The following is a 17999-nucleotide window of genomic DNA, read 5'->3' on the forward strand; positions in this document are numbered from 1 at the left end:
AGAAATGAAAGAAAAGTTAATCACATATAGCTTACATAGTAGTTTCTATGCATTGATAACCCTATATCCTGCAGTTAACAAAGAAAGTCTGTATATCTCAATCAAGGGAATAACAAGTAAAAACTTGGAAGCAGAACTGAATGACAAATTACATGCCTTGTTCCATTTAAGATTCAGCTAACACACTCTTGTCTGAATAATCTTTTTTTTTTATGTATTTGATGCAGATTACCTAATGTGATTTCAAACACACAAAAGGTGATCATATATCAATTAGGTCTTCTTTATAATGCACTTTAACTATTTCTAAATGAGAATGGTGATATCATTTAGCTCTATTGAGCTCTGTCCAAAACATCAGCTAGGAAATCCAAATAATTTGAAAGACTGGAAGTATTCATACAGGTACACCTACATATAATAAAAGCATTGCAATATTAAATAGAGGAGATACTTGCAAATGGTCAATCTAAAAAATACTCTAAAAAGTCAGTGAAATGCCAATCACCTTTTTTTTTTTGAGGCTAGACTTCTCTGAATTCAAATGAGATAATTCGTCAGTGTAATACACACATATCTGCCTTCACTATCACTAAATTGGATTATCATTTAGACATCATTGGAGACAGGTAATAGATTATTTCAGTGAGTTACAGTGGAATGGTCAATGTTATTGGTTAGCAGCAAAGGAACCTGTCAGCATGTTGAAGTCAATTTGAACTGTAAATATGATGAGTTATTAAGCAATTAATCTTTAATACGTATTTCTACACTTTCCTCATGACAGACACCACGTTCAACAATTGAAGCACAATATCAATGCATCATCTCACATATGTGTCTGGAGAATTATGTCATCCGACATGAAATTTTCTTAGATTTCAATTGGATTAGGCAGAACTGAAACATGGATTGCAAAGTAACCAGTTTCAAGTGATCATTAAAAATTTGGCACTTAAAGTGTCCTCAAAAGTTTTGCAAAGCAGCACACTTTTTATTTGTTTGTGTAAAACATTTTTTTTTTTTTTTTGGAAAAAAACCCCCAAAACAACTGAGCAATTTTCAGCACAACATAGCAAATGCTTCCAAAATAAGAGATATCCCTAATGTTGAGTGCGTGTCTGGCAAACAGATAGTCCAGTAGTTGATGTGGGGAAAAACCAGTTAGATGAAATGCAAATCAGGCACTGAACTGAAGTTTGAAGGAGCTGCATGCAATTGCATTCTGATGAAAACACTCGGTTGCATTGCATTTACATCTTCATTAAGAATTAATTTCATTACTGTTCTTCTCCAAGAACGAATGATCATGCAAAAGAAATAGTTTTAAAGATATGAAATCAAACATCACAGCATTCTACAAAAAATCTGTCTGGCTTAACCCTAAAAAGACTGGGGGGGGGGGGGGCCTAAAAGGCCCCCCCCCCTCGACATTTCGCGCGATTACTCTGCAACACGCAATGCTCTCGCCGCGATGCTCTATGACTTTTTTCTTTCGAGTTTCCCGCACATTTTGACACCAAATTTGTGACGCCCTGGGGTACGGTTCTGAAGTTACATAACTTTTTTGTACATGCACGTGAGGCCGAAAATGGCTCAAAAATGTGATTTTGTGTACAAAGTCAATGCAAATTGAGTTTTTTCACATGGTTCATATAAATATGCTTATTTTTACTCTCAATGGCTAAAATTAATTTGTTTTAGGAGTATTATGCTTCAAAAAGTGTCTGCCACAAATTTTGTTAAAAAAACAACAAAAACAAAAGGTCAAAAAACAAAGAAATACATAAGAAATTCATAAAACAATAAAATAGATAAGAAATTAATTTTGATACCGAATTTTTTTTCAAGTGCATTTGCTAAGAATGCCACAAAGAATAATTAGACCAAAAATGAGCACTTTTGGAGCTTTATTTACTGATTTAGATCAAAGAGTCTGATTTCTCGCATAAATTAGCATAATTAATCAAAATGAAATAAAAGAAGACTATTTTGTAAAATTTAAATATACGATCAAGTTGTAGATTACATCGCACACTACCATTGTGCAAATTTCCGCGGCGATTGCGCGATCCACGGCCGAGATCTTAAGGGGGGGCCCTTTAGGCCCCCCCCCCTTCGTCTTTCGAGCTACCAAAATAGCCCAGTCTTTTTAGGGTTAAAGGCACTGTGAATACTGAAAGTTGCCTCTGGAGTATTAACAACCTATTTGTGAAAGATGGTGCACAACACTCTAGCAGTCCCATATTCAATAGAGTTCAAACTTGAAAGCATTGGTCCAGAAAGGTGCAAGTAAGAATACATTCAGCACACTATGATTTACATTTCTAAGGGCCAGCAGATAAAAAGAAGGCAAAGTAGAACTAATGTAATCCTTCGATGTATTGAAAGAAAATTATGCTAACCCATTTACTACCAGGGCATGAATATTACAAGAGTTTGGTTTGACACTAGAGGGACTATCATCACTACAACTCCTTTTTGAAAAGCTCACAGCCAGCTCTGCTGTCACCCAACTAATGGTGACGTTACATGAACAGCAACAATTAATGACAGACAGCACACTTGCCTCCACAAAAGGTTTTGTGAGTCTCTCCATAATGAAGGGAACATGTTTTACTGCAATACACAAGGTCATCAGTGTGAAAACATTATGCAATATACCTTTATACTACATGAACATTGAGTGTAGTTAAATCAGAATGCACTGTATCCTGAAGCAGCACTAAACTCAGTATGGAAGCCGATATCACACCCATAGCCTTGGTACATACAATGTAGTGGAACGATGGTACCAGTGGTCTGACCGTCCACTTCAGGCCGCCAATCAATAATACCCTTCAAGTAAAACAATGAATACTGTTAGCATGTAACCTGTTATACCACACAAACATTGAACTGAAAACAACACGCATATCCCTGCGATCCTTTGCAGATATGTAGTACACAATGTACCTTTAAAGATTCCTAGAAATGATGACAATCTTGTAAAGAGAGAACTCATCTGAGCAGAGCAGGTAAAATATATGAATGGATTCACCTTGGCATTATGCCAGAGGGCAACATCTGCAAGCTTTCTGGACACATCCTTTCTACACTGGTGGCCTGTTCCATGAAAGTCACAATCATCAGTTGTACATTTAGAAATAAAGTCAAACATATTTCTACATGCGAGTCTTCACTTTTTCACATCATGACGGCCTTGCTGTATGATGCACTTGTATTTGCATCTATTCTCTTCCCCAGACTGACTTCTTCTCAGATCTACCCAAGATTTCTGACAAACGGCTACAAACATACTTCCCTGTCTTCTGTCTGTCCACCAAACTCTGCCTAGGTTTGTAGACTATCTGGTACCTCCTTCATACCTACGTTGTACGTATAGTAAGGCACGCGATTCTATTCCATGGACAGTGCAGTGATAAAGGGGAAGCCTTTCATCACAATGTTCTACAGGTCACAGCTGGTATGTGAAGCTTACATGCTTCTTGTAGCACTGAACTGGAAGACACTCTAACACCTTTCTTCTGTTTTTAACACTAAGGTACACATCACATTGAAGGAAGTGAACATTTGAGATTGCCATTACCAAGTAGGAAAGTCATCATATCTAATGTTACCACCTTCAGGATGTTAAATGGCACAGAGAAGTGAAATGGCTGATTTGCTGAGGGGCATAGGAACCTTCCTTGACTTGGTCAATCCAGTAGAGATGGTGAGAGTATACAAGCCTCATTCCTCCTTTCTCAGTCAGGTCTGGCACTGTAGACTACTGTCAACTCAGCACAACAGCATGATTCTCCCTCAGTTCCAGTTGCTGTGATTTGTTCAGAGATACACAAGAAATTAGACACTGGTTGAATGAGCAACCATACTTTTCAATATGTGCAAACCACTTCCAAGTTTACATCAACTTTTACTAAATAATACAAAACAGATCAACATAGGTACTAGCAGTATGGTGCTGTAGTGTGATACCCAACATTTTATCCTAAAGGGAAGTCCAGTTTTGTAAGGACAAATATCTTTACTACTGATTGAGCAATGCACTACAAATGCAGATGATGAATGTTTCCAAGATGCTCTAAAACATGTAATGCTGAAAACAAAGATACTTTTATGGGCTGAGAAGAGAACGTGAGAAGAATTCAGATCAATCTCCCATATTATGAGAACAATGCTATGCAGTGAAATACAGACTGTCCTAATGACTAAAACACAAACACCTACCCAAGCATTGTTTACCATCCAAACATTTCTCTTGGAATTGGTCACAGTCCCTGACTGCTTCTTCAATTTTTCACAACTTCAACTGAAGGTATTTTCTTCCTTTGAGAAACTCATTTTAAAGAAAAAAACGAGTCCCCTCCCCCTCCTACACAAACAAAAAGATGATCTAGAAGGGAAGAAAAGCATAAAGTCAAACTGAGAAGGAAAGAAGTCTTACTTTCAGCCGTAGAGTATTGGAAGCTCCTCTTATTCTTTGCGATTTTGTTGACCTGCACAGCATGAGAGGAAGAATGAGAGGGATTTGATTCCAGTTCATCTATGAATATATCAATACCACCAATGTACATGTAACTATGTAAATAGGGGCCATAATAACAGTGTGATGCATTCAAACAATAAGTGTCTCTTCATTTGAACATAGTAAAGAAGGATAATGAATTTTAAAACCATTCAGTTCTGCACACAAGCCATCGTGCATAGCATGTGTTTGCACATGAACAGAATGCACCTAGACTTGCTTAATTATTATTTTATCTAAACTGGATGATTCACACCTATGGTATGTTATTTTTATGGGTTCATGATAAACACAAAGACAGAACGTGCAGTGTACAACCTGTGGTAAGACTACATCTAAAAAAGATGCTGTTTGTTTTGCTGGGTTTTGTTTTCACAAATTTGCAAACCACAAAGATGAGCGATTTAAACAACTTGCCAAAACAGTGCCCTCCACGTCATGGCTACTAAACATGAGAACGGTGTCCATACACGTAACATGGGCAACCAGCAACTGCAAATAGATGACTAGCATACTATGCGTACACGCAAGCCTACATTGTACATTGTATATGCTGAGCTTCTTATGGAGTGGAATTGAAAGTCTCCTTAGTAGTTTTCCCCTATCACAAATTTACCATGTCCTGCTGAGACAGTGCACAATGTAGTTGTCACCAATTGTGAATTCAACCACCTGCAAAATTGCCTTACAACTCCTGATTCACAAAATATTATGCCTGTGAAATAATTGGAATATATTCATGGTATTTGGCAGTACCTTAGGGTATGTAAATAATCATTAAAGTTGCAATGAGAAGCAGGCATTGTATGGCAAGTGACATGAGATAGAAATGTGACAGTTATTGATTGTACACAGTAGTTACACCAGGTTCACACTGAGCTGGCCTCTTAGGGCCCGTACAATTAAGTTAAAGTTAGGAACCATGTGAGTGAACTTGGAATGTTATGTGAGTCAGTGTGATATTAAGTTCACACTGATAATAAGGGCAACCCCTGTGAAGTGTTGTAGTTAAATAGAGAGCCTATATGTATGTCAAAGCAGTTAACATGCTTGTTGTTAGGCCTGACCCATCTGAGTGCTGAATTACCTCCCATAATAATGCTCAAACGCTTGGTATGCATAAAATGGGGGTCACGGCATATGATGGCACTCCTGTGCTTCCAGATTTTATCAAGTGTACAAGTGTAACTTTGAATCCTATCGATGATAAATCATATGTTAGAAGAATCATTAACCCGTTGAAGACGAGTGCCAAGTATACTCGGGCAGGGGTCTATGGGAAATGCGTGTTGTAGCACAATCAAACCGTCCTAAACGGGTTAATGACAGTGTGAATATGGATGGTCTTAAGAACAACAGGTCTACAAGATTTAACCAGTTCATTCACAGCTCAAAAATGAGATTAACACCACTGATTTTTGTCCTCGTGCAAAGATATCATATAAACAGTACATTCAAAGAAACTTTAAAATATAGCATGCGAACACGTAGAAGCAGGAAGGCATGAATGGGAGGGCGTTACATCAAGTTGTGTGAAGCCAACAGCAACCATACCAATCTACAATGACCATACAGACAGCAAACAAACAACTTCAAGGTTTCATACTGTATCCAAGATTTCATTGTCTCAATAGACCTTGGCAAATCTCCAGACGAGAACAAAAGGCAAAAATCAATGCAAGCTCTCCTCCCAGAATCCTACAATGCATCACATCATTGTACAATAGAAATACAAAGCAGCATGCATGTTGATCAAGTCCTCATTATCCCCTTCCCCCCTCAAAAAAAAAAAAAAAAAAAATGTTTCTTTGCTTTTTGCAAGAAATATACAAAATATACCATAGAGACACTTGAAATGAATATCAAACACAGTTAGAGAATGATTTGCAAGCAAAAAGAAAGTCAAATATTGGTTATCATTAATCTACCTGGTTGCTTTCTTGCAGAGTACCAAAGGGAGAAAAAAACACTTTCAGGAAAAGAAAAGCAGTGATTTGTGGCTGTCTTACCTACGAGTTTTTGGAAGAAACCAAGCACACAAGTCCCACTACAAATTTTGGCATAATCATGTCATAACCACACATCACTAGAACTGCAAATGGATGGTACAAAATTTTGTATTTGCCTTCTACAAAAGCAAGCTACAGCAATATTTATTAAAGAGCATATTCACCATTCTAAAGCAGTTAAACTGTCAATGCACAGAAAGCATGAGCACACACACAAACACATGAGTCTAAGCAGAGCTTTTCCTATTTTTTTTTGTTTGTTTTGAAATTTAAAAGGTGGAGAAGTGTATGTATCCATAATAACAAGTAAAAAAAGATAGGGAATATATTGCAGGATAGAGTTATTCTAATATATGAGTTCTATTCATGTATGCCAAGGTACATGTACATGTATTGTAAAACAATTGCCAACAATAGTTATTTCCCTGAAAATCAAATTAAACCCTGAGTTCTTGTTTTTGTTTTTGTTTTCTCTCTCTATTTGTATGCCGTCTTAAATTGTTAATGGCAAAAGAGTAATATTCAAATGAATAATTAATTAAAAAACTTACATTTGTTAATAATGGTACTATCAGAATAATTAGAATTTGACATGTAATTCTTTAACATCCAAAAGAGATATATATACAAGATATCAGACAAAAATATGGAATTTTGTTACTTGACTGAAAGCGATAAATGCACTATTTTGAGCTCTATTCTACATGTAGCTCTGTGATGAAATCTTTTTGTAAAGCTGCACTTCAAACACATGCTTTTGAATACTAAGTAGCGAGAAACATCAGCATAAATGTACACTGTAAAAGTGACATATAAATGTACAACTTTGGAAAAATCTTCATGACAGCTGAGTCCAGAATAGAAAACACATTCTTTCAGCGTTGAGAGACAAAAGAAATACTACAGCAGAGAGGCTTTGACGAGATTCATACTGACATACATGTCTGGTGTCTGTCTTTCAGTAGTCCACTCAATGCACGGTAAATGGGAGACTTCGGGTCCATGCGAGAGAGATCCCAAATCTCTTCCTTGGTTAGTTGCCTATTCCTGGTTTAGTGTTACATTGGGATTGTGTCAAAGTGATGTTAACAGCAAAACAACAACATAAGACACACATTTATTACACTACTTTCATGTTATCCACTCGTTTACAATCACATACACGTAGCTAATGCTGCACACTGGCACTGGTCCAACAGTCCCAGACCGGTAATAATCACTGTTGGACCAGCAACTTTCCAGGGATTGCTAGATTTACTGGTCTGACATGGCAGGTAAAATAAAAAACAAGAGACCCGCAGGTCTAGCGCTCACCTGAGTATCGCAAGTTCACCTTTCACGCAGTCACTACTGGTAATCTAAATTATTCACAGCTCTACCAAAATTTGGCTAGGCATTCTCAAGTAGAAGATGAAAATGTACAATAAGGGCCCAAATCTTTTAAGATTCCTTAATTTGGGGGATTGGGGCCCCCTAGGGCCCTCTGGGTGGGGCATGGTGCCCATTTTGATAAATTGAGATCCTGACCCCCTAGGGATGCTACCTGCCAAGTTTGACGAAAATCCATCATGAGGTTTTCAGGAAGAAGATGAAAATGTACAATTCAGGCCCCCATTTGGACCTTCCCAACCCCCCCCCCCCCCAAGAGGGGCACCCCTGGATCTGCTATGAACAAACTTGAAACTACAGTCATTAATGCACTCACTCATAGTATTATCTTAGCTCTATAACTTCTGATTCTAGAGAAGATTTTTAAAGATTCCTTCATTTTGGGGGTTTGGGCCCCCCTGGGGGCCCCGTGGGTGGGGCATGGTGCCCATTTTAACAAATTGAGATCCTAACCCAATAGGGATGCTACCTGCCAAGTTTGGTGAAAATGGGTCATGGGGTTCTCAAGAAGAAGATAAAAAGGTACAATTTAGGCCCCATTAGAACCCCTCCCCACCCCCTCCCCTGGGTCCCAAGGGGGGCACCCCTGATTCTGCCACGAACAAACTTGAAACTACAGTCATCACTGTACTAACTCATAGCATTAACTTAGATCTATCACTTCTGGTTCTAAAGAAGAAGATTTTTACAGATTCCTTAATTTTGGGGGGTTTGGCCCCCTGGGGGCCCCCTTGGTGGGGCATAGTGCCCATTTTAACAAATTGAGTTCCTAACCCCCTAGGGATGCTACCTGCCAAGTTTGATGAAAATCGGTCTTGGGGTTTTCAAGAAGAAGATGAAAACGTAAAAAGTTTACGCACGACGGACGACGCACAACGGACGAAGGGCGATCGGAATAATAGCTCACTTGAGCCTTTGGCTCAGGTGAGCTAAAAAGTTACACTTGAAAAGTTACAGTTGAAAATAGTACAGGACCAGTAAATTCAAGGTTTGGACCAGTAGGGAAAATAGGTTAGTGTGCAGCCCTGACATAGCAAATGCTCAGAACTGTGTGTGATATGTATGTTTGTGTGTTCATGTATTTCTAGTTTTTTTCTGTAGTTCAGTTTCCATAATGTGCATTGTAGCTGCCATAGTATAGTGTCCCTGCTGATGACAATGCACCTCACAAATAGAAAGTGAGGGATATAAAAAATCAATTGCAACCCCAAAACAATGAAATGGTTATTTTGAAATGAATACAGTCACTCAATTTAGCACTGCTGCACACTGTCATTCAGTATTAGTTTTCTCCTTACATAGATATTAGTGATGGCTACATATTTTGTCCATCTGAATTTGGCAGTGATGTGACATGCCTCTATATTGACATATGAATGGTACTCACTGCAGTAGTAATTCATCCTGGCACTGTAATGCTTTAAACCCCCCCCCCCCCCCCCCCCCGCCAACAGCCTACAGGTGTATTATACTCTTTATGAAGTTTGGTGGACATAATGTAAACCAAACCATAAACAAACACTCTGTTTCTTTGGTCTCCAGGTATAGAAGACCCCCCCCCCCCCCCCCCCACACACACACACACACACACACAAAGAAGCAATAAACCAAACAAACCAACGACACCAAGCGGTGTCTTGCGCTCACCTGACTATCATACATTCATCTGAGTATTGCAAATTCACCTCACACATTTTCTTGCAGACTACAAGTATTACCTGAAATGGGCAGAGCAACCTTTGGGGGGGGGGGGGGGGGGAGGGCTTCAGGGGGTATGGTGTTCATTTGTACAGACTATCACGCTGGCAATTATACCCGCCAAGTTTATAGGAAATTTGACCACACATTTTCAAAAAAAGGTAAAAAATTTATGCACAATGGAAGACACAAGATAGATGACACCCCATGCTCAGGCGAGCCTTTGGCCCAGGTGATATAAAAACAAACCAAGGGTTAGGGATATTTTTAGGGTAAGGCTGGTTATGTCAAGACATGTTTTTTTTTTTTTTTTTGGGGGGGGGACTTCTGATAATGTTCAGAGGGTTGAGATTAGTTCATTAGCAACTCATCAGGTTCACTGCACTTTTCTTCTTCCAAGTTGCATGTTTATTGGAATCATTTATTTGATACATCCACAAACGAGGATTAGGTACACAAGGTGTAACGAGTAAACATAGTTTGTGAAGAGTGTATTATCAATGAAATGATTACTGATTTTGCATTATTCATTCAAGGCAGTTAAAGCTTTAATACAGTGGACTTGCTTTGATAACAGCACATGTTAGTTCATTAGTATTTCCATGTGAAATTTTGTATTAAAAATATTAAATGTGCTTTAGCTCTTTCTGGCTACACCAGACCGAGTGTGATACTGACCTTAATGGATGGCTATAAGAGTCCGGCGCACTGCCCATTGTCTCCCTACTGACCGTGGCCCGACTGCTCCCAGCACTTGCCAAGTCTGGTCTGTGGACAACAGGTGCAGGCCCAGACACAACTGATAGGTTGATCATTGCACCTGCAGGATATAAGGGGAAATTTCACCTCGATGAAGGAAGTACTTCAACAGTCATTTGTGTCATGTTCCTTATCAAGATCACATTCAAGTACATTACCAACATAAAGAACATGACAAAGTTTGTTCCCTTTTTTGCCTTACGTCTGTCTCTGCTATTTGGTTTTTGTCTAGACCATGTTCATTTAGGTACAGCTATGTAGCCAGGTCACAAAGCCTTACCTGCTGAAGTGTTGGACCCTGTGGGGCCCACTTTTAGCAGGTTTGGAAAGTTGCTGTTTGTGGCATACATGCCAGGTGGAGGAGTGGTTGATGTATTGTAGGAGTTGCCACCACGGGTGTTGAGACGAATCTGGATACTCCCTGCAGGAAATTCAGGAAAGTGAATCAAATCAATGAACAGAATAAGCAACAATTTCACTTGGCTCTTTGCATGTTCACACAACTCTGTGGAAATCTAGAAAAGATTTCTGCCCATGATTCAGCATTTGATTTCATCGAAGGGAATGGTATAGACTAATTTCTTCCCCCTCTTGACTTGCTCTTTAACCCAATGAGGACAGGCAGATTTTGCTACTACACACATTTCCCATAGACACTTGCCTCGGTAGACTCGAGACTCATCCTCAACGGGTAAATATTCTGAAAGGGCGAATGAGTTCTGGATGTGAGTCTGCGTAAACTTGTATGTGAGAGATGTTTTGTAGAGAAAGAGTAGACGGTGAGGAAATGGCAGACTTACCCGACTCTTTTCTCTGTCCTGTATTTGCACTCAGTATTCTCCTGGCGTATCCTCCTTCCATTATTCTCCAGTCTCCCTGTCCCATTGCTGCAGTATTGGAGTTCAACGGCATGTTGCCATGGCGACCACCTCGTATGCTATCATTGTCCATCATGGATAGATTCTGGAAGTCCTGCTCTGCAATGACTAGGTTGTTCATTGTGTGCGTCTCACGTGGCACTGGCCCTTTGCGTGGGACAAATCGCTGCCTCTGGCTACCTAGGTTGGGCCCCATTCCTACAACAGCTGCATTCTGGGCATTGGAGTAGGTGTGTTCATTGTACTGGGACAGACCTCGCGTAGCCCTGCTTGCTGACTGGGGCCATGGCACCCCTCCTGGGGGCTGAGGCTGGGTCTTTGTCATCCCCACCTGGAAGTTTGAACCCTGTTTGGGTAGTAAAAATGACAACCAGACTCGTATTACTAACAACTTCATACATGTATCATTCATGTTCACTAGTACTACAAATGTAGCATCCTGGGCAAGCACCCATTGGTGCACTATATACAATGTATACCATCCTTTAAAAAAGGCCTTGTATCACCATGCGAAATGAAACTCACAGTATGCAAATCAAAGTTATCGGTAAAGAATGGGATTCTAGCAGGAAGCAGTTCACATTTGACTACAAGAGAAATGGCAAGCATGATTTGTGGGGACATGACCACTAACATTATTAATGCTAAAAGTACAAGCATGTAGATGTTTACAGGACATTACTTCAGTTTAATGCAAACAAGCCCCTCAAATATTCAAGGAAATGGCACATTCGGAGAATCCTTTCATTTTTCGCTTCCATGCAGATGCACTTGAGGTAAAAAATTGTACACTGATTAATACTGCATGGCCTCCAAACACACTTTTGAAGTTGGTTATAGAACACTATAACTTCTCACAGCGAGAAAAGTATACAGTCACAATCTGCTTTCATAGACACGCTATCCCTACACCCATCACATATTGTACATAAATCTACAAGGTTTGATTTTACAATCATGCTCACGATATTTTAAGAACTGAACTGAGCTACTTTGACTATGCATTACTTTAAGATCAGAGGAAAAACAAAGAAATTTGTCCCCAAAAAATCACATCCCAAGAATTTTTCACCTTGAACAGACAAGGACTACAAACTAACCTTAACCCTATTTTAACTGGGAGGGGGGGTCAAATTGACCCCCCCCCCCCCCTTGACATTTCGCGCCACGATTCCGCGACGCGCAAAGATTTTGCCGGGTCGTTTCATGACTTTTTTCATTGGAGTCTCCCGCATATTTTGAGACCAAATTTGCGACGTCCGGGTACACCGCTCTAAAGTTACGCAATGTTTTGAATATGCATGCCAACCCGAAAACAGCTCAAATTCATGATATCGTGTGCAAATCCAATGCAAATTGTGTTTTTTGGTTGAATTAATATTTAAATTAGATTATTTCAACTTTTAACCATTGGAATTAATCAATTCTAATGTAGATAAGCTTGAAAAAGTGCCTGCAACAAATTTTGGCAAAAAAACAATAGAAAACAAAAGGTCAAAAAAACAAGAAAATACATAAGAAATTAACAAAACAATAATAAACAAAAGAAATTGATTTTGATTGTGCTATATTTTAAAAACAAAGTTGTTCGATGTGTCGTGAGGAACTCTGACACAAAAATTTAGCAATCCTTCAGTCTTTTTAATGGAGTTATAGGTGAAAATATCATTTCACGCATAAATTTGCATGATTAATATATCAAAAATAGAAAGCCAATACTTTTCTATTGTATGACCACATAATCTTGTAGTTGACATCCGCAACACAATCGATTATAATTCTATTGACAACGCTGCACACTGGAATTGGTTCAACTATCGGACCAGTAAAAATCATTATCGGACCAGTAACTTTTTCAGGAACGGACAAGTAAAATTGAAAAGTGGGTACCTACTCGGCCCACAGATAGGTCCGATCAGTAGAAAAAAATGGGTTAGTGTGCAGCCCTGCTGTTGAATTCATAAGCAGTCCATAATTAAAAAAAAAAAAAAAAATCATGACAGTATCTCAGGAGCAAACATTCGTAAATGGCATAATTATGTCAATAACACTTTAAGTGTTATTGACATAATTATGCCATTTACGTGTTAATAACACTTTCACGCTCAACACTGTATGAACTGCACGTCAAATGTGAGTGTGATGCATACAAAAGACATGAAAGTGAAATGGAAGAGGATATAAATCGAAATAAAAACAGCAGTAACAGAAACTGATGTTAAGGAGAAATTGAACATTAGCAACATTCAGAGAGACAGGAAGGAAGACACACATACAGAAGTAACAAAGAATACAAAACATCAAAGTAGACAGAAAGGTGAGAAACAGGGTTGAGAAAGTAAGGAAATACGTAGTGTCAGGGACTAGGGTAAGGGACCATCACATGCTTTCTGATCAGTCATGTATTTATAACAATAACCACTGTTGCATATTAACATTCCTTAAAGGTGAACAGCAATTGTATTTTGAGCTTTTCCAATGTGTTGTACGTAGGTCATGAATATCTAGTCATAACATGGATGCCTGAACATTGGCCAAGCATACTACAATGTATGACATCTACAATATGCATTTTGAAATGTAGGTAACAGGCCTGATAGTTTTTACTAGTTCACATAATAAAATATGAGACTAAACCATATCATTTATCATAATGGGTAATGTATATGAGCAGGGGTATGTGTTATACAGGTGTAGCTTACATAATTCACATATCAAAACCAAAACTTTGCTATACGAGATATTAGCGTTTGGTGCAGACACAAAAAACATGTGGGTGCAGAAAACAAATTACAAGTGGACATGAGCTAAACTAAATCATTTAGTGGGTGTGACAAAGAGCTTGTTTGAGGTGACAATGTGATGCACATTATTCAAGCAGCTACAAAACTTTGATTTTGTTCTATATACGGCACACATTACATGTACATTGTGCAATGTGGGGAGTGGTTTGAAGCCTTTGATCACCTTCTCACTAAAAGGCTGGAGGTGAAGAGTGTACAATTGCTCTTCACTCTGTCCTATCATCTGTGCCAGAGTATCACATGTACTTTGGGAGAGACCGGTGCCTTGGCTATTTCGAGAAATAGCAGAGTGCTAGAGGAGAACAGAAGTATGCAGGAACAATGATATGAAATGAACATTTAGGGCATGCAAAAAAAAAAAAAAAAAAAAAAAAAAAAGGAGAAGAAAAGAAGAATTGGAATGAGACACACTGACCAAGATACAACTCTGTACATTTGCATAGTGATGCACAGATTTATGCATGAGATGTTTGCTGGTAAGCAGTGTTTTTGTTTTTTCTCATATTTGAATTTGCATGCTCTTTTGAAATGTGAAATTAGTAAGAAGAGGGCCTACAAGACTTGAGAAAATAAAAGTGTGTGTAGCTTGATGATGAGTAACAAGGTACAGTAGGTACATTTCAACCTATGTACACACACATATGTATGTTTACATCATATTATATACAGCAGGCTGCTGATTCAATGGGCAACTGCAGATGTTGTATCAAAGTCATGTGAAACTGTCCACCTCAATTAATATTTGCCAACTGGAAACTGGAACATAACAATAGTCAACAATTGATACATTGTATACCAACAAGAACGAAATGTTATGAAAACAATTCCAACATCAACAAGGAAAAGTAGAAATTACGCGGTGCGTAATATATGTCCCCGCCGGAAGTAGCATTTTGTAGCAAAATGTGCAATATAGGTAAAAAATCAAGGTCAAAGGTCAAAGAAGTCAAAGGTCAAAATTCTGTGTAAAAGTTTTGAAGCCCTCACCTAGTGCCATCACATAAAGCAAACGGAATCAAAATCGGGTTAGAAATGGCGAAGGAGTAGCATTTTATAGCCAATGTACAATACAGGTCAAAAATCAAGGTCAAAGGTCAAAGAAGGCAAAGGTCAAAATTCTGTGTAAAGTTTTGAAGCCCTCACCTAGTGCCATCACATAAAGCAAACGGAATCAAAATCGGGTTAGAAACGGCGAAGGAGTAGCATTTTGTAGCCAATGTACAATACAGGTCAAAAATCAAGGTCAAAGGTCAAAGAAGGCAAAGGTCAAAATTCTGTGTAGAAGTTTTGAAGCCCTCACCTAGTGCCATCACATAAAGAAACGGAATCGAAATCGGGTTAGAAATGGCGAAGGAGTAGCATTTTGTAGCAAATTGTACAATATAGGTCAAAAATCAAGGTCAAAGGTCAAAGAAGGCAAAGGTCAAAATTCTGTGTAGGAGTTTTGAAGCCCTCACCTAGTGCCATCACATAAAGCAAACGGAATCGAAATCGGGTTAGAAATGGCGAAGGAGTAGCATGTTGTAGCAAAATGTACAATATAGGTCAAAAATCAAGGTCAAAGGTCAAAGAAGGCAAAGGTCAAAATTCTGTGTAGAAGTTTTGAAGCCCTCACCTAGTGCCATCACATAAAGCAAACTGAATCAAAATCGGGTTAGAAATGGCGAAGGAGTAGCATTTTGTAGCAAAATGTACAATATAGGTCAAAAATCAAGGTCAAAGGTCAAAGAAGTCAAAGGTCAAAATTCTGTGTAGAAGTTTTGAAGCCCTCACCTAGTGCCATCATATAAAGCAAACGGAATCAAAATCGGGTTAGAAATGGCGAAGGAGTAGCATTTTGTAGCAAAATGTACAATATAGGTCAAAGGTCAAGGTCAAAGGTCACGACTGAAATTCTGTGTAGAAGTTTTAAAGCTCCCATGTAGTGCTATCATATAAAGCAAACAGAATCAAAATTGGCTCATAAATGACAGAGAAGTAGCAAATTGAAGATTTTGATCACACACGGACGCACACACGGACGCACGGACGGACACACGGACGGACGCACGGACGGACGGACACACGGACACACACACGTACGGAGCCCGTTTCATAGTCCCCTGCTCGAACTCGTTCGGCGGGGACAATAAGCACATGCATAGTAAAACAAAGATGTAATATAATATGAAAGAAAGAAGAGGAATGTAAACTACAATGTATAATTGAAGATGAATAAGTAGCAACACTCTAGTCTCATAAAATATAGAGATTAGAGGCTTTGTCGGCTTGGAAAATCTGGCAACACCTTGAATTAACAACTGCCTTAAGCAAACAACACTTCCAGCTCAGCAACAAAACTCAACTCTGGCTGGAATTCTGGGAATGGAGGTGTCTCTCATAACACTTTGTACCTCCTTTTTGTCCTGAGGGGATTCAAATTTGATGTCATTGATGTTAAGGTGCAGTCTTCTGCCCCATCTGTGACACTGGTACTTTCCTCTGTCTGAGGTGGCCCCTCCCTCAGGATTCCCATGAGGTACATTGCAACACAGTAAGGGAGGGAGGCCCTCGGGTGACATCTCAGAATCGATGGCGGTCTCTTTGGGAAGGTCTGAGGATAAGTCCACCTCAGAAAGTCCAGAAGGTGACAAACTTTCACTTCCTGAAATGGATGGAAAGTCTCCCATTGTAGCTGGCCTGAGGGGACTGAGAGTGAAGGAGGGTGTGGTCCCAGGGCTAGCCTCCCCCTGTCTGCCCTCTACTGCTCTGTTATTGTTTCGATTTACAGGAGCTCCATGACTTTTCATGGTAAGCAGAGGTATTGGACTAGAACTTGACTTTCCTGGAGTGTGTGCCTCGGCAGCATCTGTCTTGGCCATATGGCGGGCTGCAAGGGTTTTCTGACAGCTGGTCAGGAACTGGAGTCCAAGTTCAGGAGTGACCAGCTCTCTGGCACACTTCTTCTGTTTCCCACTGGGTATCCACTTCTTTAAGGCCTCTACAGTGAGAACACCACTCATAGCTTCTGAATCTTTTTGTTCACTCAGCACCATAGAAGCACCACCATTACCAGGTTTGTGTTTGTTTGCCACCCCGTACTGGTTTGGATACACGATAGCATTGTGGCAGCTATTGTTGTTTTGATGTTTTTCTTTCCTTGGTGCATCCTTGATGTCTACCCGCTTTGAATCCTGTCTATTTTGGTCACTACTTGGGGTGTGGTTTTGAGGGTCTTGGCTGGAGTAGGACCTAGACCTACTAGAGCTTGGGTCAATGGAAGCAAGGTCATTACTTGCTTCAACCTTTCGGTCACTTTCATTCTTTGGGTAGTAGGAGTGATTGTGCATGTTGTATGAAAATAATTCTGGGATATGGCTAGCAGCAGTTCTTTTTTTGGAAGTCACTGAGCTCCCGACAGCTCCAGGTTTGCTATTTGTCTTCTTGTTGCGACTTGTGGGATGGTGACTCGGGGTTTTATGGTACGGCGGTGTGTCAAGATGCAGGTATGCATTCATGCGACCCACAACAGCACTGTTCCAGTATGGTGCAGAGGATACCAAACCAAGGCGCTGGTATTGCTGCTACACCATCGATAAGAGAGAGAAAATATCAAGCTACACTCCTGACATTCAGCTACTGCTCTGGTAAAGTATCAAGTATCAAAACGATGAATGAAACAATCTTGTAGGAAAGTCTAGACTGTTTTTCTCACATTCTCTGATTTTGATGTATATATATCTTTCTCCACTGTCCCTTTTATTTCTCATACATGTTTGATTGTTACCTTATTATGCAGAGTATTGTTCACTTGAACAAGTAAGACCTTAACTTTGTCATCGATTCATAGATAAATAGCTCAAGAATCTTAGATAGGACAGGAAATGAAAGATCCATGAAGAAAAGATGAATGAAACTCTGAATTAATTCCCTCTTGAAAGAATTAATTCTGCAT

At 39.4% G+C, this 17999-nt stretch overlaps 1 protein-coding gene across 1 annotated transcript in view; it reads right to left on the reverse strand.

The window, feature by feature from the left end:
* Nucleotides 1-2823: 2823 nt before the first annotated feature.
* The window catches only part of LOC140230537 (tubulin polyglutamylase ttll6-like), a 57810-nt gene continuing 42634 nt past the window's right edge, over nt 2824-17999 (reverse strand). The window contains exons 14-19 of the mRNA XM_072310681.1: nt 14229-14357; nt 11184-11607; nt 10664-10804; nt 10303-10444; nt 4448-4499; nt 2824-3817 (exon numbers count right to left, since the gene is read on the reverse strand). Coding sequence (XP_072166782.1) covers nt 3776-3817; nt 4448-4499; nt 10303-10444; nt 10664-10804; nt 11184-11607; nt 14229-14357 — 930 coding nt within the window. The 3' untranslated portion in view covers nt 2824-3775. The remainder of the gene's footprint in view (nt 3818-4447; nt 4500-10302; nt 10445-10663; nt 10805-11183; nt 11608-14228; nt 14358-17999) is intronic.

Source organism: Diadema setosum, chromosome 7 (assembly GCF_964275005.1).
Source record: "Diadema setosum chromosome 7, eeDiaSeto1, whole genome shotgun sequence".
NCBI lineage: Eukaryota > Metazoa > Echinodermata > Echinoidea > Diadematoida > Diadematidae > Diadema > Diadema setosum.